Below are 27,967 nucleotides of genomic sequence, written 5' to 3'. Positions count from 1 at the left end.
AACCCTCGATTAACTAGTGACAAGAGTAAAATGGGAACACAACAAAAAAGTAATGAATATGAGGCTGTGGATGACTTGTATTTGGGATAAAAAAACTGTTTCTAAAGATGACTTATATAATGAGGACATGAGAGCAGTTGTAAGTAAGGGCTTCTGGTAAAGACGGAGAGAGCTTTCAATATTGCTGACGTGGACGTGGATGTGGACGTGGACGTTGACTGTGTGTGAATGAATTGCTGTTATTATTTATTGATACTGCGCAACTGCATGCATGCATAGTACTACATATTTGGATATTTTGATTTGATTCATCACTGTTCTGTTTTAAATGAGCGGTGAGTTATTACGAGGAGGCTGTGTGTGGCTGGCTGGCTGGCTGTCCTTAATATCTCCAAGAATTTCTGTAATCGTTTGTCTTTTTTTTTATTGGTCTCATTGTATAGTGTTGTTCGTTCATTCTTCCCTAACATTACTAACCATATGCATCTGTCTGTTTTGTTGTTTTTTTGCTTTTCTGGTAACGAGCCCATGTGCCTCCTCCATCTCCACACATGCTCTTCTTCCAATCTAACACTCTTTTTAATCCCTTCTCCCACTTCGCTTATTCTTCTTCCTCCATTAATGCATTCCCCTCCTAATAATTATATATAGCTCTCTCTCTCTCTGGAATGGAAGAAGACTAGATTCCTAATAGCCAATAGGAGCCTGATATGGCCTAACATGTTTAGCAATCCTAAAGCCTAATAAGTCAATCCTGAAGCCTATTTAGAAACCTTTTAAGATAAATAGGCTAGGCTTTTAAATCTAAAGCTTAGCTTGAAATATCGTGTAGGTTTGGCCTGATTAATTTTTTAAAAATTTATTTTATCTGAGCTCAAGCTTGGAATTCCTGTAACAGGCTCAAGCCTATTTGGTCAAAGTCTAGTTTGTTTTCATCCTTACCTTCTGTAACAAATAACTACATAGAATAACTTATAGTTTTTATGTTAATTAGTGCTAAGAATTAACCACTTTGATTGAAATTCGAGCATGCATGTAGGTTCAATTGGGATAGCCAGGCCATCTCTTAATACACATATACATATTCCTATTCACAAGATTTAATTTTCTTAACATGCTAATCAATCTTATTATTCTAAACACCCGTTAGTTTTCACTGAAGCGTTACCTCCCATAACCTATTTATAAGGAACAACTTATAGTTTACATTTATTAATAAATAAAAGTGGATGCAGTATTATATTATGCACGGGTTCCTTATAAAACTACTCCTTATTGTTAAATATATCGTTTCATGATTGAATTTAAAGCGAAGATACTTGAGCTTTCTATGTATTGATGGTCAAAAAATTCAGAAATTATGAGGACCAAATCATCAAATGATGAATTTTCTCTAAAAAGAAGCACCTTTTTTTTTTTTAAAAAAAATATTATCAATGGGCACTCAAGCCAACAGGAAGAGGGGACGCTAGACGTCACCTCTTTAGGCTTGTTTAGATATGTGATTTATAAGTATTTTTTATATAAGTTGAGATAAATCTCTCTTAATATACTTACATCATATTTTGTAAATAATAATTAAAAAGCTATCCTCTAGACATCATTTGGCATTAGCAAAGTCCTTAATAATCAACGACTGGGAGTAGCCTGTCTGGACCATCGGATTTGATCAGAGGCAGAGATTGCCGCAAAATGAGGCAATCTTCTCTTCGGTTATTGCGCGGTTGTGGGCGGCGACTGGCCGTGGCACTGGACCTGTTGATTAGGCTCATAAAATAAGTGGATTGGGTTCTACAAACTGATATGGGTTTCGCAAGCAAGGCTTTTCTTTTCTGAGCTGAAAATATGGTGCATATTGAAATCTAAAATAAAGGGCCTATCTTTTCAGTTTTGATAGTGTGTGGATTTGTGACGATGGAGGCCCAATATGAAAGCTGCGCGAACTAGGAAGAAGAACTGGGAAAGAAAAAGAGAAGAACGGGAAACGTGAGGTTGGTTTAGCTGGGAACGTGGTAGCTGCGTGGCGTTGAAAGAGAAGAAATATTTTGTGTGGTTAAAAATCGAGCGTTGGTGACAGGTGGAAGCCTATCTAAACGTGGGCTTCCCACTTCCAAACGCAGTGGTGTGGAACTGAGCAGTCGGAATTCATGGCGATTCTAAGCTTCCATGGAGTACAGCTAACCGGCCCTACTCGTGCCGGCCGATATCCCCACCGGCAAGGGATGAAACCGGTGGGCGTGGTTCGGTGTGGGATCGCCGAGCCATCAGGCGAACCGGCTCCCCTGGGACAAAAGACTCGTTACAATGACGGCATTTTCGAGAAGGCATTCATGACTCTGTTTGCTCGCAAGATGGAAAAGTTCGCTCCTCCAAAGCCCAGTACTGACAACAAAAATAAGAAAGAGTGGGACTATGACTACGAGTCATTCGTGGATGTGTCGAGGCGGGTCATGCAGGGAAGGTCTCGTCTTCAGCAGCAGCAAGTGGTTAGAGAGGTTCTCTTGTCCATGCTTCCTCCTGGTGCTCCTGCTCAGGTTTCCAATTCCCTTCCCTCTTTCTTCTTATTTCACTGTGCTTTCTTTCTAGCTTCTTCTGTGAAGTCTTCTGGTTAACTGTGTTACTCTAGTTCAGGAAATTATTCCCACCCACCAAGTGGGCTGCGGAGTTCAATGCTGCTTTGACTGTCCCTTTCTTCCACTGGCTCGTCGGCCCTTCTGAGGTTATTTCCTCTCTCTGCCTCACCATCATACCATTCTGGATTCAACATGCCTGCAAGTTCTTGTTGATGTTAATGTAGTTGTTGTTACATCTTTTAGTTCTTTTGGTTCTTATATCTTACTTTGAAGCTAAGCTCTGATTAACCAAAGGTTACTAATTACTAATGTGTTTCTTTTCGGTGCTTTAAGCAATGTCAGACTCATGGTTTTCTGTTTGGGATCATGCTTTTTGTGAAGCTGAAACTATAACTTAAAAAAAAAAAAAATTGGGGGAGTAGTTAATCTTCTGATCTTTGCTTCATCAAGTGGTGATGCTTTATCATGAAATGTTTGTGCCAAAAATAGATTAGTAAACTTGATTTGAAATTCGTCGATTTGGCTGGGTTATTTGAGACATATACTCTATGATACACACGTATCTTTATCAAGGCCTTGGTGTAACAAAATTTGGACTATTAGCTGATTCTTTGATCTTATTGCATGGTTTTTAATTATTTCAAGTCATCCTAGGTTTCCCTCTCTTACGACTCTGTATGGTGCTGTCTTATCAAGGCCTTGGTGTAACAAAATTTGGACTATTAGCTGATTCTTTGATCTTATTGCATGGTTTTTAATTATTTCAAGTCATCCTAGGTTTCCCTCTCTTACGACTCTGTATGGTGCTGTCACTGATATCCAACTTCTTGAGATGCATTTAGGTTATTGAAGTAGAGGTAAATGGGGTGAAGCAGAAAAGTGGTGTACATATAAAGAAGTGCAGGTATGGGAATCAAGTGAAAATAAAATTAGTAGCAGCTGTTTAATTTGTATAAAGATTGAAGCCCTTAATAATAGTTCTTCTATTCTTCTTATCAAATTCAAGGTACCTAGAGAACAGTGGCTGCGTTGGCATGTGTGTCAATATGTGCAAAATTCCTACCCAAGATTTTTTCACTAATGAGTTTGGACTTCCACTAACAATGATCCCTAGTACGTTGTGAAACTCCCTTTTTTAAGGTTTGAATGCTAATTACTCCCTCCCTGGTCTTTTATATAAGTCTCGTCTAAACCCTCATTAGAACTAAAGACAAGTGGTTAAGTTATTAACTTTGTCTGTAAATGAAAAAAGAAAAAATCCACATTCACCTCTATTTGAAAGCATGAAGTGGGAAAAAAATCCTCATTCATGATTAAGTGTACTTGGAAAAAATTGAAAAGAGTGAAAATCTTGGAAAACTTAATTAATCCTCCATTAGGTGACTAATATATACTCCTCTGGTCCTATTTATAGGGCAGAGAGAGAAGGTGTTTTTTTGTCCAATTTATAGGTCACTTCATTAAATTTTTACCATGAATGTACTATATTATTCCTCATTTATTATAGTGTAGATAGTTATTTTTTTAAAAATATGTATATATTAAATATAGATAAAATTGGAAAGTTGTTATATTTTAATAAAGAGTTAATGCAGTTTAAGGTTTTTCTTGGTCTGTGTGAAACATATTGAAAGTGCCTTATAAACAAGACCAGAGGAGTATAGAACTATCCATTTTTTCTGTCTGATATAAAAGACTGGAGGGAGTAATAATGCTGATTGGATTTTTGGACTCCCAAAATGAAGCCTGGTTAATTTGATTTCAGATTTTGAAGATATGAGTTGTGAGATGGTGTATGGCCAAGTTCCACCTCCATTTGAAGAGGATCCAGTTTCTAAACAGCCCTGTTATGCTGAAATCTGTGAGTATAACCCTCCTTTTGTGATATCAATCAGAAATTCCAAACTTACTTACAGATCTGACTAATAACTTGCAGGCTCTGTGGCAAATCCAAACTCTCCTCTCTGTCCTAAACTACAAGCATGAGCACATATTCCCAGTTGAGTCATGCATCACAAAATATCATATACATTGCAACTACATATCTGGTTCTTCTTCTTCTTCTTATTTCAAATAGTTACTACAGTCACAAATAGATGAGCCTTAATATTCAGCATCATATATTGTAATCATACTGTAAAGCATTATCCACTGGCACATGTCTGGTCTTTTTTTTGTTTTTTGTTTTTTGTTTTATCCATTTGTATATATGTAACATAAAGAGATATATGAGGTTTTGTCACTGTGGTTTGGTGATGATGCTTGTCTGCTTCAAGGAACTGAATTCTGCGTACACAAGTTTTTCTCATCGTTTAATATCTAATTTACATGTGGTGGGATTACAGATCTAGGTTCATTTTTCTTAGTTAAGTTATAGCCCAAATAAGCATGACCCAAGTGAATGATTGGCAGCAAATGGATCCTTCATCCGCAGAATCGGGTAATTGTGATTATACTGTGAAGGCCGGTGGTGTATAAGTTTGGACTTTTCTTATTTCATTATGCGCATTTAAGTTCCGGAAATATATTATTAGGTTTATTTTCTTGGGTGATGATTAATTGACTTTTGGTGTTTGATAATATGACTTGACGTCCTTCAGAATAATGAAGGAGGCGTGGCCTATGAGCATCAGAAATAATTGAGATATGGGCACCCAATAATATATGGGTGTGGACTCGCAGCATACTCCATGTGGCAATGAATTGAGGCTCTTTCTTTCAAGTTTCAGCTATGGCCTATGTGACATTAAAAATAGGCAAGCTTAGAAGAAAAAGTACCTCCATGATTAAAAAGAGCAAAAATGGAAAAAAACGGTTTTATAGACTAAAACATGGAAGTGTTCGGCCTACAAGCTACCAAATTTTTTTTGGCAGCCCAAGCAATGAGAAGCCAAGCCCTTACCATCCATTACTGATGGCTTCTTTCGAAGTTGTTTCGTAAAAAAGAATTATTTTTCAAAACGAAACAGAAGAAGAATGGGTCTGGTAATAATAATTTAAGAGAACATTTACAATTCTTGTGGGACGGGGCACTCGTTTACCTCTATTGTCACGCCAAATTATTTTAGCGAATAATTGAACAAAAACAACATCATAAGAGTACTAAATAATCTTTGCTTTACCTCTTCTGTCATACCAAAATCGAATTGAAGTAATGTGGTATACCCGATTGTTCAGGGTCACAAAGTAGGGAACTAATTTAAGCCTTTAGGATTTTATCTGCCTTTCCAACTTCCTATAAATTCAATTAATTCAATTCCTCATCACCATCTCATGAATAGGAATATTCTCTGCAAACCATGTACTTGTAATTTATTCACTGACATTGTCTGCTTCTGCTTCTTCCTCTCCCTCCACAATGTCGATGTACCTATGCCTCTGCTTCGTAATCCTCTCTGCTTCACCTGCTCACGCAGCATTCTCTTCCCAGCAATACCGTGACGCTCTTCAGAAATCCATTCTCTTCTTTGAAGGCCAGCGTTCTGGCAAATTACCCTCCAACCAGAACCTCACTTGGAGGGGTGATTCCGCCTTGTCCGATGGCTCTCCCTACCACGTCTGTGTCTCTATATATATATTCTTTCTATTTTCTGGTCTCTCGAGTCAAAAAACTTGGTGATTTGTATTGTGAAACTAAGACACATCTGATTCGATGGTTCAGGTGGACTTGGTGGGTGGTTATTATGATGCTGGGGACAACGTTAAGTTTGGGCTTCCAATGGCATTTACCACTACTTTATTGGCATGGAGTGTGATTGAGTTTGGAAGCTCAATGCAGGATCAGATTGAAAATGCCAGAGCTGCTATCAGATGGGGCACTGATTATCTGCTTAAAGCAGCCACTTCCACTCCTGAAACATTATATGTCCAAGTAAGTGAATGAGAAACCTTATCTACTAGGTGGGGTTAATTACATGAATTACACTTCACCATTGTACTCAGTTACCAACCAAATACGTAGATAGATTGTTAACAATGAACAAAGTGATGGAAAATTAAATTACATGGAATTGTTGCTGCGTAGGTGGGAGAGGCTAACACGGATCACAAGTGTTGGCAAAGGCCTGAAGACATGGACACTCCTAGAGACGTGTACATGGTGAACCCTCAAAGCCCAGGATCAGATGTAGCAGCTGAAACTGCTGCTGCATTAGCAGCTTCTTCTTTAGTCTTCAAACAATCCGACCCTGCATATTCCTCCAAACTACTTCAAGCAGCCATTCAAGTAAATATCAACACTCACCTTCTCATTTATTTTTTATTTTTTCCTGATGGGTACTTAAGTGGGATTGGAATTCTATCCCAAAAGCTATAACTATTGAGGTGGAATAACCAACCCACTCAAATATCGCGTTGAATATTTCGTTCTACTCAACATGGGATTTGGTATCCCATACTTCCAATTCTCCGTCATTTGCATGCACGTGACACACTTTTCAGGTTTTTGATTTTGCAGAACGTTACAGGGGATCTTATAGTAAGTCCCTTAATTCCGTGGTCTGTCCATTCTATTGTTCTTACTCTGGATATCATGTAAGTTCAATAATAAATACATGCGTCGTCTCCCTCTCAAGTCTTAACCCAACTCTGTCTCAAACATTTCCTAACACACACACACATACATATATGTGCGCTGTGATCAGGACGAGCTTCTGTGGGGTGCGACATGGATTTACAAAGCCTCTGGAATTAGTTCCTATATGAATTATTTACTGTCCAACAGCGACGTGTTAGAGGCAGATGATGGTACCTTCTCCTTTGGTTGGGATGACAAGCGAGGAGGAACTAAAGTATTGCTCTCCCAGGTACTTAATTATCCAGCTTAATTAGTTTCCTTTCTTTTTCTTTATATAATTATGACTCAATACTGATAACATACACAAATACTGTGACAGGAATTCTTGCAGAAGAACACTCAAGAACTTGAACTATATAAAGCACACGCTGACAGTTATATATGTTCACTAATGCCCGGATCACCAGGTTCCCAGGCTCAGTACACCCCAGGTCTGAAGAAGAAGCACTCATGATTTTACAAATTGATTTATTAAGCTTAAGAGAAGTAATTGAAATAATTAACGAGTTTTGCAGGTGGGAATTGATTTATTGAGCTTAAGAGAAGTAATTGAAATAATTAACGAGTTTGCAGGTGGGAATTGATGTACTAAGCTTAAGAGAAGTAATTGAAATAATTAATGAGTTTTGCAGGTGGGAATTGATTTATTAAGCTTAAGAGAAGTAATTGAAATAATTAATGAGTTTTGCAGGTGGGCTTCTTTACAAAGGCAGCACGGGCAATATGCAATATGTTACATCGACGAGCTTGCTGCTCTTGACATACGCAAAGTATCTGAGTTCGAGCTCCACCGGAGTGCTGTGTGGCGGCTCCACTGTGACGGCTCAGAGCCTCGTCGGACTGGCCAGAAAGCAAGTTGATTATATTTTAGGGGATAATCCGAAGAAAATGTCGTACATGGTGGGTTTTGGGGATAGGTATCCAAGGAAAATTCATCATAGGGGTTCTTCTATACCGTCCATTCACGATCACCCTCAACGTGTTTCCTGCATCGACGGATATCAGTACTACTACCATTCTTCTTCTCCTAACCCCAATCTGCTGGTCGGAGCCATCGTCGGAGGACCCGACAGTTCCGACCGGTTCTCTGATAATCGCTATAACTATCAGCAATCCGAGATTGCGACTTGTATCAACGCACCCATGGTCGGAGTTCTCGCTTTTTTCTCAGCCAACGCCGAAGCCGCCGCCACTTGATTACGCATTCATGTACGGACTTTAGGATTCTGTAGTAATGAAAAAACACCTACATTATGAAAAATGGATACGAATTCCTGCATTACATCGCGGAGGCTGTAATTACTATAACTCTATAAAGTATAGTAATACCTCCGATCCTTGCACTAAAAAGAATCTTAAGAATTAGATGTCATTTTATAAAAAGATTCATCTGTAAAAATAAAAAAAAAATGACAGAAAATTATCTCTTCAATTTGAAAAAGATAAATAAATCGTGTTAACTATTCTTGCAGTGGGTTTAACAAGTCAAAATCTATCAAAATGACTTATTTATCATTTTAAAATTTAATAAGTATTTTTTGTCATTTTTTCTAAAAGAAATCTTATTCAAAGTGGATTTTATATTACGAATCAAAGATCAATATTTAACAAAGCTTTAAGTAATGTGGTTTAAGCATACAAGATTTGTGTGGTTTTTTAATATAATATAATTAAAGACACACACAAAGATATTAATGTTAAGTTTTGTTTAAAGATGACGGATGGTGTTGTCACTAAGACAATTAGCTGTTGACAAGACTTATGTGGTTAAATAACATTCTCATGTTAGAGAGGTTACTTGTTACATTATGTGCTTAAATTCAGGCGTGGAGCTGGAAATAAATTTTCAAGTAATTTCGCTTTTATTCTTTTGGACGATGGTTGACTTTTGGTGTAAGTAATGACTAACATGAATGGCGTGACGAAGGAGGCATGGCCTATAAGCATGGGATGGGAATAGTTGAGAGACAATGGAATCGGCAAGTTTGGGAAAAAGTAATTCCCCAATGAAAAATAAGATGATTTTATAAATTAAAATTCGGATTCATTTTAGGCTTTGCAATACAACAACGCCACTCCTTGGGCATTTAATACTATTTATGATTACTTTAATAATGAAGGGTTTCAAAGCATATTTGAAAATCCAATGAAGAAAGAAACTCCGTAACTAACGAAACAGAGAGGAGGAGGGAGTAGTTGTTCAGAGGGGAGAAAGGGCAGTCTCTGAGCAGGCTTTGTGGAGGTTATATAACAAAATAATTAACACAAACATGTACTGACAGGTTTAGTATTGAATTTAAGGGGGAGAAAAAAGAAGACGACGACGAAAAATGTAAACAAGATTCATTAAAAGTCCCAAATTAAGGCAAGTACTGTCATTTTTCCACTGCGTGTAGCTCTGCATTTGCAGATTTTAATGCATAAATAAAGCCAAACTTGATAGTTACAACAAACTTTGAGACAGAGTCAATGTGCCGGAATTAGGAGGAAATGAAGGAGCCAAAAAGGAGAATTTAGAATAAGCCAAAAATTAAGGCGCATTATTCTCTCTTTTTGGCAGCAGTTCGCAGCCCCACCGAAAAGGAATAAGGAAAAAATCCACAAATACATGTGAGTACATCCTTATCACATGGTACACATTAAGGATTATCTAATTCAGCCTTGTTCTCTGCTTTTTCAACAAAGTTCTTGCAGGCCTACCCCTTTGTTTAGAAAACTCGTTCCCTTCATCAACTTGACCGATCATACCCTCATGTGACTTCATAGTCTCTTAAGTGTGCCCCGTGACTTGGTCACTAAAACATATATAATTTCTAAAGACTCAAACTTTAATAGTCTTTCCATGTAATAAGCATCAAGAACAGTTCCCATGCGCTTATTTTTACTTGTCCTTATCAGAAAGGAATCTGGTATGCTTGCGCGGGCTCACTTAATTCAACCCTCAGAAACATATTAGATCCAGCCCTGTTTGGCGCAGTTGATTCCGTTAACTGTAACCAATCAATGGCAGAGTTGTAACGGCCACTTTACCTGCCATCCAACTTCCTTCAGCTTCTTCTTCCCTATAAATTGCATGCCTCGCCCTCTCACCAATATTCAATTCGAATCATCAGATGCATATAATCTTCTTCACACACTTCTATACAATGTTGTCTTCTTCTTCTCCTTCTCCTCCTTCTCTCTCCACAATGTGGCTGTGCCTCTGCTTCATGATTCTGTCTACTTTACTAGCTTCACCTGCTCATGCATTCACTTCCCAGCAATACTCTGACGCCCTTAAGAAATCCATTCTCTTCTTTGAAGGCCAGCGTTCTGGCAAATTACCCTCCAACCAGCACCTCACTTGGAGGGGTGATTCTGCCTTGTCCGATGGTTCTTCCTATCATGTCTGTGTCTATATATATTCCTCATATTCTGTAATCTTTTGAGTAAAAAACACTTGGTGTGATTTATATTGTGAGATTAAGACACGTTTGATTCGTTGATTCAGGTGAACTTGGTGGGAGGTTATTATGATGCTGGCGATAACGTCAAGTTTGGACTTCCAATGGCATTCACCACTACGTTATTGGCATGGAGTGTGATTGAATTCGGAAGCTCAATGGGGGATCAGATTGAAAATGCCAGAGCTGCTGTCAAGTGGAGCTCTGATTATCTGCTTAAAGCAGCCACTTCCACTCCTGATACATTATACGTCCAAGTAAGGGAGCCCCACTTATTGCAGAGAATATATATATATATATATATATATGTATCTATATTTATACACGCGCGCTTTGTTTAAGAATGAACAAGTGATAGAAATGTATCAAGCATAGTTGTGGGTTGGCAGGTAGGAGATCCTAACATGGATCACAAGTGTTGGGAAAGGCCTGAAGACATGGACACTCCAAGAAACGTGTACAAAGTGACGCCTCAAAGCCCAGGATCAGACGTAGCAGCTGAGACTGCTGCTGCTTTAGCAGCTTCTTCTTTAGTCTTCAAACAATCTGACCCTTCATATTCCTCCAAACTGCTTCAAGCAGCCATCAAAGTACTATTTGACTTCCATCCCTGCTTATAATTGCCATGCTTATACATTTGTATGTATCCACGTCTCATCTCGTGACGCTCTTTTCAGGTCTTTGATTTTGCAGACCGTTACAGGGGATCTTATAGTGACTCTCTTAACTCCGTGGTCTGTCCATTCTATTGCTCTTACTCTGGATATCATGTAAGTTCAATACCTGCCTGGTTATCGTCTCACTCTCAACCCAACCTCGTCTTAAGCGTTCAATAATATGTATAAAACTGTGCATTGTGATCAGGATGAGCTTCTGTGGGGTGCTTCGTGGATTTACAAAGCCTCTGGAATTAGTTCCTTCATGAATTATATACAGTCCAATGGGCACGTATTAGGTGCAGATGATGATACTTACTCCTTCAGTTGGGATGACAAGCGAGCGGGAACTAAAGTATTGCTTTCCCAGGTATTTCCTGAGCTTAATTTTCTCTCTTTTCCTTCATCTACGGCTCAGCGCTAATTGCTAACTTACACAAATATTGCTACAGGAGTTCTTGGAGAAAAACACTCAAGAACTTGAACTATATAAAGCACACGCTGACAATTACATATGCTCACTAGTACCAGGATCACCAGGCTTCCAGGCTCAGTACACCCCAGGTCTGAAGAAGAGCCATTGCTGACATGTATATTGTTTTTGAAGTTGGTTTAAACTTAAAGAGCAGTGATTGAAGTGATGATTTTGCAGGTGGGCTTCTTTACAAAGGCAGCGAGAGCAATCTGCAGTATGTTACATCTACGAGCTTGGTGCTCTTGACATACGCAAAGTATCTGGGTTCGAGTTCCATCGAAGTGCGGTGTGGTGGCTCCACCGTGACGGCACAGAGCCTCGTTGGGCTGGCTAGAAAGCAAGTTGATTACATTTTAGGGGATAATCCGGAGAAAATGTCGTACATGGTGGGTTTTGGAGATAGGTATCCGAAGAATATTCACCACAGGGGTTCTTCTGTGCCTTCCATTCGTGATCACCCTCAACGTATTTCCTGCGATGACGGCTTTCAGTACTTCCACTCTTCTTCTCCTAATCCTAATCTTTTGGTCGGAGCCATCGTCGGAGGACCCGACAGTTCCGACCGGTTCTCTGATGATCGCAATAACTATCAGCAATCGGAGCCGGCGACTTATATCAATGCACCCCTGGTTGGGGCTCTTGCTTTTTTCTCGGCCAAACCCGCCACCACTTGACTACTGAGCTTCTTCATGTAATGGACTTAGGGTTTCGTAGTGATCAGAAAACAACTATGTTATGAAAAATGGATATGGATTCCTGCATTGCATTGCAGAGGCTGAGATTTAAGAGAGAGAGACTTGAGAGCTTCTGTTCGAAAGTTTTTCTTACTTATATGTGAAGCTTATTTCCATGTTAAAGTTAAGTTCCTTTCTATCCATCTTTTCAGTTTATTGAAAATAGGCAAAGTCAAGTTACAGGATTCCAATTGCTTTTCAGAATCTTGTAAGGACTAAGGATATATTGTTAAGAATGAAAAAAACGTAAGATTAAAGCATTAGTTTTTTGACCCCAAAAAAAAAAAAAGTTTTATGTACTACCTTCGATCTCAATTATGAGATCTAATTTGTAGTTTGTAAACGAGATTTTATAATTAGGATACAAGTAGTAATTAACATGAAATAGAACTAGGAGTGATGTAAACGTATTTATTTTTCATATATGATTTTATTAGTGATGAAGATGGTTTGTGAGTTGAGGGCAGTGCGGAGATAATGATTACCGTCCAAATAAGAAGTGGCCCAAGCATTTGAGGTCCTGTCCTCTACTAGTGATTATTATCCGGTTCAAGGGATGTGGAGGAAAACTATGAAGCAATATTCATCACGTGAAATTGCATCAGACTCATTTTGGCGATCTCTCCCAAAAAAAAAAACAATCGTTTTACAAGATAAAATTTCGTCAACATACTACCTCTAGTCCTAATTATAAGAGTTAGTTGACTAGTTTAAGGAGACTAAAGAAATAAGTTGAGTTAGTTATTTGTCTTAAACATGTGTTGTCTTTTCTAAAATATTCTTGCTAATCAAGTGTATTGACTAGAACTATCATTATTAGAAGGGCTATTTTGGAAAAAAAAAAAAATATGAGAGACAAAATGGATTAGGGTCTTATATTTAGAATCAAAATAAAAGTCAAATAGGGTCTTATATTAAGAACTTGAGATAGTATTTCCTTAAAATACCTTAAATCAAAACACTCAATCTAATATTGATGATGCTGCTATTTGTTTGACCAAAAATAATGACAATCCATCCGTGTATTGCAAATTTCTGGTTATGCAATCAACAAAGATGAGAGAGACATACAACTTCTGATCCTAATTATAAGATTTTGTTTATAATTTATGGTCTATAAATGAGGTCTTATAATTAGGATCGGAGGTAGTACAATTTAAGTTGTTTGATATAATATTTTCTAGTCTATTATTAAGAAATATCAATAAATTACCTATCATAAAAGTTTTTGGGACCAAAAGACGGCGGGATTAAATTTCATATCCATATTCATATCCATACATTTATATGAGGACAATTAGGTCATTTGAAAAAAAATAATTTTAAAATAGTTCCTAAAAATTTCATAAAAATTAAAACAATTTAAGAAATCATTTTGATATTCTTTTATCTTTTTGGTTCTTATATGTCTTTCACCCACAAAATTATCCCCTCAATATGATATTAAACAGAAGGTAAGAGGGTTCACGGATGATAATGCCCTATTGATCACCAGAACATCCTTTTTTTTTTTGGTAACATCACCAGAACACCTTGAGTAGTCCCGTGCGCGTTGTATGAACATAAAATATAAAAGTGAAATCAAACCGGCCTAATAATTTGTGGGCCTAGGCCCATTCCAGATTTAGGCCAGCTTGTTGATTAATTTGAGGGTCGGATGAACCAATTCGTAGAACAAAATCAGGAAGAGCTTGCTGCTAGGTTAGCTCAGTGGTAAAGCGGTGGAGGCAGAGTGGTTGGGCGGAAGATTGACTTGAGAGAGAAGCGAAGCAAATGGATTCATTCTCAAGTCCCTCGAGTGGATCATCGTCCCATTTCAACTCTGAGGATTTCAAAGACCAGCTCAAGACACAGCTCGCTCAGGCCTATGCCGAAGAATTCCTCGAGGTTTCTTCTCCCTCTCTCCTTCTCTCTCTCTCTCTCTCTCTCTTGCTGTGCCCTTTCTATTCGAATTATCGTTGCTCTTTCTTTTTCTGGTTGTTCGTTCATTGTTTATGAAACAATGAACTCATATTCCCCTCAAATGTGGCTGCAAAACATTGTGAACCACTCTGCTTGATTTATTGGATATAGTGTCCTCATAGTCGATACAACATGCGGGCAATAACTGAATAATTACATTGATCATTGAGCTCAACGAGTATATTTGAAATAATTTCACGCTTTTGTTTATATAAAAAATGTATAACCAATGTCAAGTGATGACACACGAGCGTCTATTTCACAGAAAGAATATATTTTTGATCCATAAAAATTCTCTTACCTTTTTTTTATTTTTATAAATTAAGTATTCTCATCCTTCAGTTAGTAATATGATAACCATATGTCAAAAGTTTAGTGTGAGATTTGAATGAGATAGATAGTTAATGGGAGGCCCCCTTTCTAAGGAGGCCAATTGATGAAGTCTGAAAGTAGTATGGAATACCCAAGTTTCTTTATGATGCTCAGTGGGGAATTTAAATGGAATGGTTCTCTAACCTAATTAGCTAGCTTCTGAGACCCATCAAATTTGATTTGCATAGATATCGTATGCTGTTTAAATTGTTTCGCACGCAAAGTGCTCTCTCTCACTCTCTCTCTATATGTATGTTCTAAAGCTGGAGAATTTGGTTAGACACCAACCAGTTTTATATCAAGTATTCAAGTGCCAACTTAGAAAATTAATTTACCTGCTACCACTGTTAATGAGGATATATTGGTCTAACCACAAAGGATTGCACCGTGGCATTTTCATCTTGTTGAACGAGGCTCGTGCAATGGTATTATTACCCAGAATAACTGGTTATTAAGGTGATGCTTCTGTTAATATCATTGATGACAAAAATCAACATTCATCTATTTGACTGCAATTATTCGAATGAGGATAAGTTTGTGCAGTTATTTTTTATCACGCTCTTTTTCATTACTTCTCACAAATTTGTCATGAAATTATTTTGTGTTAATATAGCTTTTTCCTAACTAAAAAAGAGTGCCTTGGGGAAAATAATAGGACCTTTTCATATATTTGCAAGGGAAGAGCAATGCTATGGACTGACAAGGTCCTACAATGCTACAAATGTTAGTTGATAATTGAGTACTGCTTTGGGCAACAATTTTATTCAAAGATGATTTGCTTAACTGCCATTTATGTTCGAATTGTTATTGATTTTGCAGACAGTGAGGGGGAAGTGTTTTGAGAAGTGCATCACAAAACCGGGGTCAAGCTTAAGTGGAAGCGAAAGCAGTTGCGTCTCTAGGTGTGTGGAGCGATATATTGAGGCCACAGGCATAATTAGCAAAGCCTTATTTTCTGGACCTCGATAAAAGAGAAGGCACCCTTAATTAAAAACGAGAATTGCTCAGTATGTGGTCAATACTGATGTGTAATCCTTTTCATAATTTATCCTTCACATTGAGATTTGATTATATGACGGCTAAGTACTTTACGATTCTTGTGGAAGTGTAATTCCAGTTTGGTTAGACTGAAACTTCCAGGACTTGGGACAATCAGCATAGGCGCTACATTTGTCAAGCGAGATTGCGCGAACAAAAATTTTAGTTTTGGTTGTAGGATGGCCTTTTTAATGCTTTTGCTTCCCCTTATATATCCGAGACAACTTTTTGTTTTCTGAAAAAAAAAAAAAACTCGGCATCTGGTGGTATCAACTATTCGTTTACAAGGCATGAATTTGACATCCTGATTAAAAGAGTGTTGTGTTATTTATCATTCAACATCACCATTGTTTATATGTTTGCACCAATTTACATGTGAATTGAATTTGGCCTAATGGCTTCACTAAACCTTGAGATTGAGCTGCTTGCTTCGCCCTTAATTTCCCCCGTTTTCCCTCCCTATAAGAACCGTTAGTTTCTGTTTCACGTCTGCGATTCAATAGGTTTTGTGCTTTTCTCGCTTTTCGGCTAGTAAAATTGGATTGTTTCCCTTTCAAGCCTTCCTCAACGTCAACCTCCTGCAAATGGCTTCAGCGAAATTGACTTCGATCACGTTTTGTTTGAAACATACACAATTCCTCTTCGATTCCGCATGAAAGAGCCTGAGGTTTTGGTTATTTTAATGTTTAGAGTCAATCCTCTTACATAATCACATAACAATAACCTTTCTCAGTCAGTCCATTTTGTGGTATTAAGCTAGGCCAAGCGCGTATTCTGGTCGTGCACAGAAGCGAACTTTATTCCTGCTCTTGATTACCCCGGCAATTACCAAGATGACTGGAAAGGACCAACTACATCGGAAAATGCGACCCCAATTAAGAACTTTTATTCATTACATTGTTCACTTATGTGATTATTGTTTGGAGTTGAACTTATTTAACATTTAAAGTTCAATTATGTGATTAAGAGAATGGAAGAGAAGGCGGAGAAGAAATTCTTTGCAAGGACATTGTTTAAATTTAAGCATAACACCACAACAACTACAACGTCTGGATTGAAAGAACTGAAAAATTTACGCCGGCTAAATATTGAGAAAATTGGTTATGGCTCTCTCATTTACTGTGACAAAACAGAGTTGTAATGAGTGGGCGAGGGAAGATTAACAGAGAGACAGGCACCATCACTTGCGAAAAGCTCTTTGGAAGGAGACAATACACTAAATATCTTGAGTGATCTAGCCGTGCTAGTGACTTCTGTGAAGTAGTAGTAAATCAAGCATTGAAATGTGGCCTTATAACAGGATTTCCTTCTTTTTGGGTTCAAGAACAGGAGGGTCAACATCAATTCCCATATTTGCTGCAGTGCCTGCTATAATCCTCATGGCTGATTCAATAGTTGTGCAATTCAAATCTGGCAACTTTTCAGTAGCAATTGCACGCACTTGATCAATTGTGACCTTTCCCACCTTTTGCATCTTGGGGTCTTTCGAACCCTTTTCCACCCCTACATAGCCAACCAACATCATTAATCTATGATACCAAATCCAATCTATCAGTTCCCGTGAAAAGAAAACAACCAACTATTTTCTCCTTCTACCCAATTACCTACAATAACCTATTATCCATAATATGAAAAAGAACAATGGGCAACAAATATATAATCCATACCACAAAGCTAAGATCGACAATGTCTCATTACCCAGGAAAATGCTAGGCTGGGCTCAGAATATAAAGCTTCTTTAACTAAGCCTTTCTTTGTAAGGTATCAAACTGTTCCATATATAAGTTAAAAATAGCCGGTTGCTTGTTCACTTGGTATAGCTCACAATATAACAATAGGACACTGAAATTTCAAAGAAATGGCAGCTAAAGCAATAACAACAGATAAAGTACAATAAGCTACACGGCATCAAACAGCTTCCGGGCATTGTTAAACAACATACCTGCTGCCTTAAGAAGCAGAACTGAAGCTGGCGGTGTCTTCAATATGAAGGTAAAGCTTTTATCCTGCGAGAAAATAGTATAATCGTGAAGAAACAAGAAATTAAAAGAAATAGAAAGACACCCCATCAGGGAAAAAATCCAAAGGCAACCAAACAAATAAGGTAGGAGAGCAGATAAACATACATCGTAGACAGTGATTTCCACAGGAATGACATAACCGGCCTTGTCAGCAGTCCTGGCATTATAATCCTTACAGAAGGCCATAATGTTGACACCCTTGGAACCAAGTGCAGGACCAACGGGAGGAGCAGGCGTGGCCTTCCCAGCCTCAAGAGCTAGCTTTATCACTCCAATCACTAAGAGAGACACAAAGCACTGTTCGGTTAGAAGAGAAGCAGCGGGTGAATTAGGGTAAAGAAAAGAGTGGTACCTTTCTTGGCCTTCCCACCGGGCTTAGGCGGAGCCATGGCGACAACACTGAGTCGCCGGGGAATTGGCAGGAGAGTGGGAAGCGAGCGTCTTTTATTGTAGAACTGCAGAGAAACATTGGTGGGGCTGAAAGAGAATATGGTAGACGAAGAAGAGTAGCTCAGTGAAGGAAGAGGGCGTTGACAGGTAAGGTGAATTGACGACATTGAATCGTTGAGAGGAAGAAGACGGGTGATTCTTGCGTAACAGAGAACGCAATCGATCAATTTGGATAAAACGCCCTTATCCTGTCGTCTCCCTCCTGAAGCTCCTGGGCCTGAATGAACCCAGTTAACCCACGATTCTCCTACGCAGTTACGCTGCCAAATTCAATGCTTCAAGTCCTCCGCTAAATTAAATTTAAAACATAATAGTAATATTTATGTTCATAATTACGAAAGAAATTGTTTTGTATTGAAAATCGTAGATTTAACTTATTAAAATTTTAAAAATATTTATTTAAATATGTGTCTGTATATAACTATTAGATATAGGAAGGGTTAATATAAATTTTGGTTTCTCAAATTTGGGGCCATTTTGGTATTGGTTCCTGAAATTTAAAACCAATGATGTTGGTCTCTCAAATTATATCCGTTTCTAGCCGTTGGTCTCTGATAGCTTTAGACTGTCAAATTCGTCTGAGTTGGCACTAACTTTGTTAACCTATGATACGGCATATGACTTGGCAATTAAAGCTTGATGATGTGGCATGAGCAATGGAAGGCTATGGTCGAAGAGACCCTATGCAATCTAGGATTCACTTTTGTCAAAACACAAAGCTTCTGCTTCTATATTAGTATGGAGGAAACGTAGTGCATTCTCAACTAAGCTAAGCCTTCTACCTCCTCCATTACCTTTGACCAAAAAAGTGACTTAATAGTTCATGAGAAGAAGAAGCCAGCTTCAGATACAAAAGCCACCCCATTGAAGCCATCTGCTTCTGATACAGACGATGATGAATCTCCCAAGAAAAAAGAGAAGCCTATCACCACAGTAAGAAGCTTGAGAAGAAGCAACAAGAACCTCACCAGCAACTCCAACAAAAAGGCAGGCATGACCAGCATGCCACCAAAGCCGCCAAAACCAGATAAGAGCAAAGCAGATGGTTCTATCGGAACAGATAAAAAGAGGAGGGCTTAATGCTATTAGGAACCAACACCCAGAAACAGATATAATTTGAGGGACTAATGCCAAAATGGCCTCAAATTTGAGGGACCAAAATTTATATTAACTCATATAGAAATATATATAACTTATCAGTCAGGTAAAAAAAAAAGAAAAAGAAATTTTACACTTTTGTAAGAATAAAAAAGTGTTTTATGGTCTGCATATTTTTTAAGATGGGGGACAATTATCATTGGTATATTCTTATATAAATATCTCTTTTTCATTAAAAAAAAAAGGATTACTAAGGACAATGAATTAATAATAACAAATAGATTCATTTACATCAAAAGTTTATTTTATATAACATAAAGTTTGAAAAAAATAATCAAATCGAAATTAATAGAAGACCCACTAAATTATTGTTAGCCTAAATATGGTATGTATAAAATGGCACAAACTAAAATGTAGCTCTTTAAATGATCAACAGTCCATTCGAAAAAATTTTTGGGGAGAGCTCCATATATATCCGATAGTACTTAAATTTTACTTGGGGGGTGTTTGGATGAGCCAATAAGTGTTTTTAAAAAATATTTTTCATAAATCGGGACAAACTCCTCTATATATTTATTTTGTAAATCATAAAATTATTTCTGAAACTATAGTTTTGTTTCTATCCAAACACTCTCTTAATTACATTAGATATTAGATATTTTATAAAAAAAAAATTAACAATCACATTAATTGATAATAAAATAACAATGTGCCAATAATTATATATAATATTAACAAATTGAGTCCATTTGTGTCAATTATTAATAAAAAAACCATATTAAATGTACCTATACTTTTTTTATTTTTAATTTGGTATCTACGTGTTTTTTTTCAATGAAATCATTTAATTTTGCTCTTTTAACAATGTTTGCTTAATAGGTTTTGCACCTTTGCAATATAGTATTGATAGTCTTTGTGCAAGGGTTAACAATGTTAATAGAGTAAAATTAAAGAATTCATTGGGAAAAAAAACACGTTACCAAATTAAAAATTACAAAATAGTGTAGATATCTTCGAAATAGTTTTTCTGTTGCTGTTATCCAAAAGCAATAACTATTAATGGATGAAATTAAAGTTTATCTCATGGCCGACTAAAGGAAATTGCATTTTATCTCTTAATTGAAGTATGATTGAAATTTTAGGTACTTGTACAAGAGAGGTATTTTAATCTTCTCATTCATTGGTCCAAAAAAAAAATTTCTCATTAAGTTAAGGCAAAACTTTTGTAATTTATTTTTCAAATCATGATTGAATAATTATTTTGGAAAGCTCAAATCATGATTCCAAACAAATTCTTGATAAATAAAACAAGGACAATTCCTAAAAAAATAACTGTTAAATTTTAAATTTTTTTAAAAAAATTATTACAAAAATATGTTATTATTTGCTTTTTGAATGTAATTATTTTTTTTATGAATTAGTAAATTTAAAATTTTAAAATTTAACAATCATTTTTTAAGATTTTTCCTAAAACCAATGGATTTTTGTTACAATAACAATGAGAATAAGTCAATAACATCGTGGCAGCACAGGGCTCGCGGAACATTTTACAAGACGCGAGTCATGTTTTGTTTGGAGGATGAAAAAATATATAAAGAATGTGAAAAAATTGATAAAATAAGTCTCATGTCCACAGTAAAGAAGAGATGTTTTATTAAAAAGAAAAAGACGAGACAGAGATGGTTGCAGAAATGATTAAAATAGTGCAGGCCAAAACAAAAAAGAAAAAAAGATTAAAATAGGGAGAAAATAAAAAAGGAAAGGCCGAAAGGGTGGGTGACTGAAGTTTGAGGAGAGATTTTGCTGCTCTAGTTAATAAGAGGGAGGAGAACGGCAGTAAATTACAAAATAATAATTGTTATTATTATATTTCTCGTGAGTCAAATAAATTCGAACCAGAAGGCGAGAGCAGGATGGCGATGATTTGAAGGAAAAAACAGTTTCCTTAGATAGACTAAGATTATAAAGAAAGATATAACCTTGAGAAAGGTCTAATTAAAATGGTATATTGCTTCTAGCCATTTTTGGTAATAATATTATATTATTCCCGTTAAATTATTAATTCCCCCATGATCTTGTTTTGGAATTTTGTACTGATGACTGATGCGTGATCACCGATCAAGACGTATCAATATAAAATGTGGATCCTCTCACGGCAGTTTGAATCGAAGTCTGAGCTAGCATGCATCTTTCCATCTTTTGATGCTTAAAAGTTAAAACTGTGCATTTCGAACATTTAGCTCATTCCGCTTTATGTTTTGCTCTAATGTGATTCTCCAGTTTATCCTTATGATGCTCATCACTGCGCTCAGAAGGCTGAAGAGGAAGCTACCTTAAAGTTTAAGCTTTCTGGTTCAGATGGGATTGAGCAGACAACACAAGGTCGGCAATGGCTTCTCGACGAGATGGGTTTCATTGTCTTGCATTGCCAGCTTCTTCCTGGGTTTTCTTGTCGTCAACAGGTTAGCTCTCAGCTTCAATCTCTCCCCATGAAACCGCCAAGATCTGGTACGAAAGTCTTGAACTTTTGGATTCTTTGTTTCTCCAGCTCGGGTTCTTACCTTCTGGTGTTATACTGTTTCCCCCAAAATCAGTTGTGTATTCCTTTGCTTAGCTTCATTATGCATATACTTGAGAGTGTCTATATTCTTGAACTGGGTCGGTTGGAAGTCTGAAGAATACGATAGAGAACAATGCTGAAGCTTTCGATTTTAAGCTGAAGCTGAACTGATTTCCTATCCTGGCTCATTTACTTAATTATTGAGTGTTGGTCTAGTGGATACAGTTTTCGAGCTCTCATGAGCGAGAAATCGGTTAGCAAATGCATATACCAGGATGTTTTGTCCTTCAATTTGCGGCTTTGAAGGTCATTGATATTTGATCTTTCTCGTAACTATAATTGATATTTTACTTAAGCACCTGGATCCTGCTGATATCGAAATCATTTGCTGCACAAATTTCTTTGGTTCCTGGTTAGCAGTACCTTGGATTCTTATGGCCCTATAGCTAGAGATGTTTTTAGTTAAAATTAAATGCGTGTAGTTGTATTGGTCTCATTTTTATGAAGTGGAAGTAAATATTGTTGTATTTTTACTGTGTCTGTTGCGAATTGCGAGTTGAGAGCCGTAGACCAAATAAACCCACACATTGAAATATACCGAACAATACACCAGATCTTCAATACCTCTGGTGTTGAACGTTTACAGGAGATTTCAGCCTCAGACGCATGGTAGGTACAACGCTTCCAAACTCACGTGATATCACACCAGAGGCTACTCAGAGAACTCAGAGTCCTTCTAATATGGACCATGTGAACATAAATACTTCATAACTCATAAGACACAATAAAGTTGCAACAAAGTGCTTACGCTGCAACTCAGTGTTTCACGTGCATAATGACATTGACAGCAATGTGCAAAAATTAATAATTAGACCATTTAGATGCAATGCATAAATAAGAAAGAAACTCATATTTGATTCAATTTAATGAAAATCTGTAGATGAATTATCTCGTGTTTTGTGAATATCTAGACTTTATCAACAGCCATCTTTGTTATGACATGTTATGATGTTTAACAATATTAAGGGACTGAATCAGAAGCAACATTATCAAGGAAAGGAGATTACACTGGTCACCATTTCCAAAAATATAAGAACTTTATAACTGTATCCCCAGAAACTATTTTTTGAGGTGTTAATGTTATCCTTAATGTTCATCTTTTGTTTGATATCTGCTTATGTTTAAATTGGATTTCTGGCATTTTATGAACTTATGGTGCTACTAATTCCTAACAAGCTACTATCTTCCATCCTAATTATAAGACCTTGTTTGTAGTCTACAAATGAGGTTTTATAATTAGGATTCGAGGTAGTATTTTGTAAGATGAGTCTTCAAAGTAATGGGTGAAACCCACACACTAACTATGAGTTCTGTAGGTTTCCTATTCGAATTGTACATGATAAATTCCAATATGAGCTTTTCCTCTTAACTCCACCATCTTCCATTAGTTGAGTGACTTGGGGTTTTAGAATTTTGGAGTTCTTACAAATTGGGTTCCATTGTGGAAATTTGTGTCAGAGAAGAGCATGAATAACATCATTGTGATGCTATTAATTCATTGCACTTGTTTTACATATCAGTAAATCAATTTTTTTCGGTGGACATGGTGAAAACGATTCCAGAGAAGAGACATAACAGAAAATAAAACACTAGAGGATGACATCATCGCCAGAAAACTTAGACGATAGGACCAGAAAAAGAGTCAATTTATGATAAAACAATGATTTGCCAAGTGTGTATATTTTTTCCATCTCTTCCTCCATTCTTTTTATAATTTAGTAATTTGTTTGATGTTTGAGTCATTAGGCGTGACTGGGTGACCAGGTGGTCATAGTGATGCATGATAAATGCTAGCGTAATTGACTTTTCAGTCCACTCAATATTTGAAGTCATTCTCCATCAAGGTTTCCTCAATTGCTTGTTGATTATGACATGTTTGACTCTATGTACTGATTGCTAATGAATGCTATTGCTAGATAGCTTCCTCAAACACAGTTCCTTTTCATGTTATTGTACATAAGTTTAGTCTCCTTATGGAAATTCCTTACAGACGTACAATTGATATATATTTGCCAATTTCAATGTGCAGAAACTCTTAAACTTTTGAGTGTCTGAATGTAAATGCTGCTCTTTTAGGATGAACTCCTCTATTCCTTAATTTCTTTATTTCAGAGTGTAGGCTACAGAGCTGTTCATTTGTATTGTGATTCACAGGTTCTGGGATGGTGATCACTCAGTTAAAATAGTCAAGGAGACATCAATTAGGGAAACTTACCACTCAAGAGCTTTGCATCCCTTGGTCAACTGTAACGAGGCAAGTCAGAGTGAGAAAGATAACCATCCAAGTTATAGAGTTGTGATATGCATAGGCTTTGCATCTTACTATCCCAAGTGATATTACAGGAGACATCTGTTCAAGCAGGGGACATCTTTTCTCAAGTTTCACAGACACGTGACGTTGTCATGTAAATGTCAATAGTAAAAGCTGATAAATGTAGCAGATAAGCATATATTACTGTTTGTCAGTAAAATTTCTTAGAATTTATACTTGAAATGATCACTATAACAGTTCATGTTGTTAAACACAGGCAACTGGACAAAACAATGTCCTCATTAGAGATGCAACTAGCTGCTGCCAGAGCTGCCAAAAATAAGCACAAAGAAGAATATCCTATTTTTGCAAGTTCAGAAGGAGAGCAAATTAAGGATGAGAGGAAAATATTCTTTGTTATGGGAATTATTACTGCTTTTAGTGGCAGAAAGCGGAGGGACTCAATCAGAAAAACATGGATGCCCCAAGGTTCACTTCTATCTTTAGAGCAAAAATGTCTGATATTTGCCTGAATAACTGCTGAAGCAAAATAATAACATACTATATTTAATCACTCAGGAAAGGAACTGAGTAAGCTGGAAATAGAGAAGAAAATTATAATCCGGTTTGTCATTGGTCACAGGTTGGTATGCACTATACTGCATGCAGGAAACAATACTATACTTACTTTCCTGTGTCATGGAACTTTATTATTATTACTATTGGATCACGGTTTCTGGTTGGCACTGGCAGCGCAACTCCAGGTGGTGTTTTAGATCAGGCTATTGACGAAGAAGATGGTAAGCACAAGGATTTCTTGCGACTGGTATGCTAGCCTCTGTTGACATTATTGACCTATTATATCGTGTTTATTTGGTAGAAGATCCACCTGATGAATGAAAGGCTATATATAAATCCTTTTACAAGTCAATTAACAGCAGTTATTGTTGATCCAATAATAAGAAAAAGCATAATTTCTTTTCATATGGAGCAAAATGGCCCCTATGTTCTTGGCTTATAGCTGTTGCTGTTCTTTTGACAGATCTAGGTTAGAGGTTGGTTGGTCCATTTTGTAATTTTAAGAAAGTTTTCATATTTTCTTCAGTCTAAATAATCGGACAAAAAAATTACATGGTTTTGATACAGAGCCACATGGAGGGATACCACACATTATCCTCCAAAACTCAAGCATTCTTTTCAACAGCTGTTGCTAAGTGGGATGCTGAATTCTACATTAAAGTTGATGATGATGTACATGTAAATCTAGGTTAGTGTTTTTGCAATGTGTGTAATTCTTTGCAATTTGAGAAGAACTTGCAAGTGTCTATGGGGATTCTCAGGAACTTGCAACATTTTGCAGGTGTGATTGGGTCAATGTTGGCACGCCATAGGTCCAAACCACGTGTTTATATTGGTTGTATGAAGTCTGGACTTGTCCTTGCAACTAAGTAAGCTAGCAGCATATGAACTTCCATTATTGATCATGCATGCCATTTATAACCACCCTTGAAACTATGCAGAGGCGTCAAGTACCATGAACCTGAGCACTGGAAATTTGGAGAAGAGGGAAACAAGTATTTCAGGCATGCAGCTGGGCAAATATACGTGATCTCGAAAGATTTAGCAACCTACATTTCAGCTAATGGGTAGGTTCACTTCTATTGGTGCTTGCAGCCTTATTGTGTATAAGATCATTGGTTGCTCTCCTTTCAGGCATATACTTCACAAATATGCAAATGAGGACGTCTCTCTTGGTTCATGGTTCATTGGTCTAGATGTCGAGCATATCGATGAGCGAAGCCTCTGCTGTGGGACTCCTGGTATGATACTTGATTATAAGTCCTCTTGTCTATACATTTATGCACCACCTTATTAAACCACTTGTTTGAGTCTTTGAGAAATGAAACTTTACCAATCAAAAGGTGTGTATAACCTGTGTTTTACAATGGAGAAGGAGGACTTCATATATTAAGTACGTACCTAATAAGAGTCTTCAGTGCAAACGTGGGGCATGAGATGTTACGTACCACCATTCATCATCTAAGTTTAGTAAAGTTAAATTAGGATTTGAAACTTGACAGACACTTGAAAATGCTATGTTCTTGGGCTCATCCAAGGGCTTAGTGAGATGCATGATGATATAAGAGTGGTAAGTAAGAGAAAGTTTGTGATGTTTGAATGATAGATTGTGAATGGAAGGCAGAAGCAGCAAATCCATGTGGTGCATCATTTGATTGGAGCTGTAATGGGATCTGTAAATCAGCAGAAAGAATGGGGGAGGTACATCAACTTTGTGGAGAAGGGGATGCAGCTATCTGGCAACTCAAGTTTTTTAATTAAAAAACCCTATTATCATCTGTTATCAATTATGCCTTTTGTCCATTTGGATGAAATATGGTTTTGTGATTTAGCCTCATCCTATTCCTATGCCACATTTTTGCTCCTATGGATTAAAAAAGAAAAAGAAAAGAAAAGAAAAGAAAAGAATTGATTATGAGCTTATAAAATTTCAGTTAAGATGACGGCTTTTCCTTTTAGACCAACAGATGAAGCAGTTTAGTTTCTGTTCAAAGCCGCTGCTTTTTCACGTTTCTGGTCATGAAGTGCAGTGATCTGCAACAACTAGATTTCAGCCTCCAAAATAAACCACTTCGTGGATTTTATAGTTTATATTTGACTTAATTCTAATAACCTTTTGCGAATTTAAATTTATTTATTATAATTAGTTGCCATGTACTGTAAACTTAAAACTGCAATTCCAACCTTGGAGATTATGAAAACGGAAATAACTAAATGATTTTTATGGGTAAAGAAATGGTGGTTGTGATTGAAGTGAAATAAAATTAAGAGATAAACATTATATCTTAAAATGAATTAAGCAAAAAGAAAAATAACTTAGCCTAACAACGTTGATTGTATCAACCGGAAGTCGGAAATCGCGCGTTGGTCAAATGGAAAAAGCCAGAAAACGTGAAAAATGAAAGGCACGGGAAAAAGAATAAAGAAGGTAACCAGCAAAAAGAACACGGAAGAAAAGAAAAGGTCGGAACTCGGAAGTTAGGCATCGGGTCGGGCCCCATTGCAATCATACCTAACAAAAAAGCACGAGGTCGGAGCCCATTAACTTTTCTATGGGAGGAGGATGGTGATGACGAGGTCGGGTCTGGTAATGGGATTCACAAATTCGAATGTCTTGAACAGAATTGGAGGATGCCTATGCCTAATAAAATAATATTCTATCTAATTTTTATTATAAGTTTTAAATAACTCATTCATAGATAACGAACGATTAAATAAAATTACTTAAAAATAATAAGTAGGTTAAGAATATGTTTTCATTTTAAAATATGTTTTTTAATAAATGAAAAAAAAGATAAAAAAGAATGTATTGGAAAATACGATAGGAGAGAGTATAAAAAATAAGAAAAAGATGTATTAAATACTAAAACAAATTCAAATCAAAACTTATAAAATAGATCGCACTCCTTCCTAAATTTAAAATTTATAAATAAGGCTGGACAGACTGATAATCATAATTTTTAAGGGAAAAAAAACCTTTTAATTTGAGACTCTTAACTTGCAAAAGAATGATATTTTAAAACTCTATTCTCGGCTTCTAACTCAGAAAACTATTTTGAGAAATTAAGTTTATTTATTATAAATCTAAAATAAAGTTTGAGCCAACGATTGGTTTCTAA

At 36.7% G+C, this 27,967-nt stretch overlaps 6 protein-coding genes across 7 annotated transcripts; 5 read left to right on the top strand and 1 right to left on the bottom strand.

Annotated features, from left to right (window-relative positions):
* Nucleotides 1–2,076: 2,076 nt before the first annotated feature.
* LOC114715359 (beta-carotene isomerase D27, chloroplastic) lies at nt 2,077–4,862 on the top strand. 2 transcript variants are annotated; one of them, XM_028900188.1, is made up of 6 exons: nt 2,077–2,534; nt 2,627–2,719; nt 3,416–3,477; nt 3,580–3,686; nt 4,339–4,434; nt 4,510–4,862. In XM_028900188.1, the coding sequence occupies exons 1-6, from the start codon at nt 2,148–2,150 to the stop codon at nt 4,557–4,559; spliced, it is 795 nt and encodes a 264-aa protein (XP_028756021.1). In that variant the 5' UTR covers nt 2,077–2,147; the 3' UTR covers nt 4,560–4,862. The 2 variants fall into 2 exon arrangements, with proteins under 2 accessions (XP_028756021.1, XP_028756022.1); XM_028900189.1 differs by lacking the exon at nt 4,510–4,862 and having other exon boundaries at nt 3,580–3,713; nt 4,339–4,414.
* A 1,060-nt stretch (nt 4,863–5,922) lies between these two features.
* On the top strand, nt 5,923–8,388 carry LOC114715369 (endoglucanase 1-like). Its single transcript, XM_028900211.1, has 7 exons — nt 5,923–6,129; nt 6,235–6,444; nt 6,598–6,798; nt 7,014–7,106; nt 7,217–7,378; nt 7,469–7,580; nt 7,841–8,388. The coding sequence occupies exons 1-7, from the start codon at nt 5,932–5,934 to the stop codon at nt 8,344–8,346; spliced, it is 1,482 nt and encodes a 493-aa protein (XP_028756044.1). The 5' UTR covers nt 5,923–5,931; the 3' UTR covers nt 8,347–8,388.
* Nucleotides 8,389–10,136: 1,748 nt separating this feature from the next.
* LOC114715351 (endoglucanase 1-like) lies at nt 10,137–12,585 on the top strand. The gene is made up of 7 exons (XM_028900169.1): nt 10,137–10,535; nt 10,640–10,849; nt 10,982–11,182; nt 11,270–11,362; nt 11,457–11,618; nt 11,701–11,812; nt 11,901–12,585. Exons 1-7 carry the CDS (start codon nt 10,263–10,265, stop codon nt 12,395–12,397), a joined length of 1,548 nt encoding a protein of 515 aa, XP_028756002.1. The 5' UTR covers nt 10,137–10,262; the 3' UTR covers nt 12,398–12,585.
* Nucleotides 12,586–14,196: 1,611 nt separating this feature from the next.
* On the top strand, nt 14,197–15,862 carry LOC114715377 (mitochondrial import inner membrane translocase subunit Tim13). The gene is made up of 2 exons (XM_028900219.1): nt 14,197–14,344; nt 15,611–15,862. The coding sequence occupies exons 1-2, from the start codon at nt 14,231–14,233 to the stop codon at nt 15,758–15,760; spliced, it is 264 nt and encodes an 87-aa protein (XP_028756052.1). The 5' UTR covers nt 14,197–14,230; the 3' UTR covers nt 15,761–15,862.
* Nucleotides 15,863–16,988: 1,126 nt separating this feature from the next.
* On the bottom strand, nt 16,989–18,554 carry LOC114715358 (50S ribosomal protein L11, chloroplastic). The gene is made up of 4 exons (XM_028900186.1): nt 18,203–18,554; nt 17,956–18,128; nt 17,772–17,835; nt 16,989–17,332 (listed from the first exon to the last, which is right to left on the bottom strand). The coding sequence occupies exons 1-4, from the start codon at nt 18,405–18,407 to the stop codon at nt 17,121–17,123; spliced, it is 654 nt and encodes a 217-aa protein (XP_028756019.1). The 5' UTR covers nt 18,408–18,554; the 3' UTR covers nt 16,989–17,120.
* Nucleotides 18,555–21,558: 3,004 nt separating this feature from the next.
* LOC114715363 (beta-1,6-galactosyltransferase GALT31A) lies at nt 21,559–26,761 on the top strand. The gene is made up of 11 exons (XM_028900198.1): nt 21,559–21,860; nt 24,173–24,272; nt 24,362–24,423; nt 24,547–24,758; nt 24,849–24,912; nt 25,023–25,095; nt 25,416–25,536; nt 25,630–25,717; nt 25,790–25,915; nt 25,983–26,089; nt 26,455–26,761. Exons 1-11 carry the CDS (start codon nt 21,757–21,759, stop codon nt 26,607–26,609), a joined length of 1,212 nt encoding a protein of 403 aa, XP_028756031.1. The 5' UTR covers nt 21,559–21,756; the 3' UTR covers nt 26,610–26,761.
* The last annotated feature ends 1,206 nt before the right edge of the window (nt 26,762–27,967 follow it).

Source organism: Neltuma alba, unplaced genomic scaffold (assembly GCF_004799145.2).
Source record: "Neltuma alba isolate B1F8T4 unplaced genomic scaffold, ASM479914v2 tig00011587_pilon, whole genome shotgun sequence".
NCBI lineage: Eukaryota > Viridiplantae > Streptophyta > Magnoliopsida > Fabales > Fabaceae > Neltuma > Neltuma alba.
Note: the sequence above shows the minus strand (reverse complement) of the source record. Positions and strands in the feature narration are given on the sequence as shown.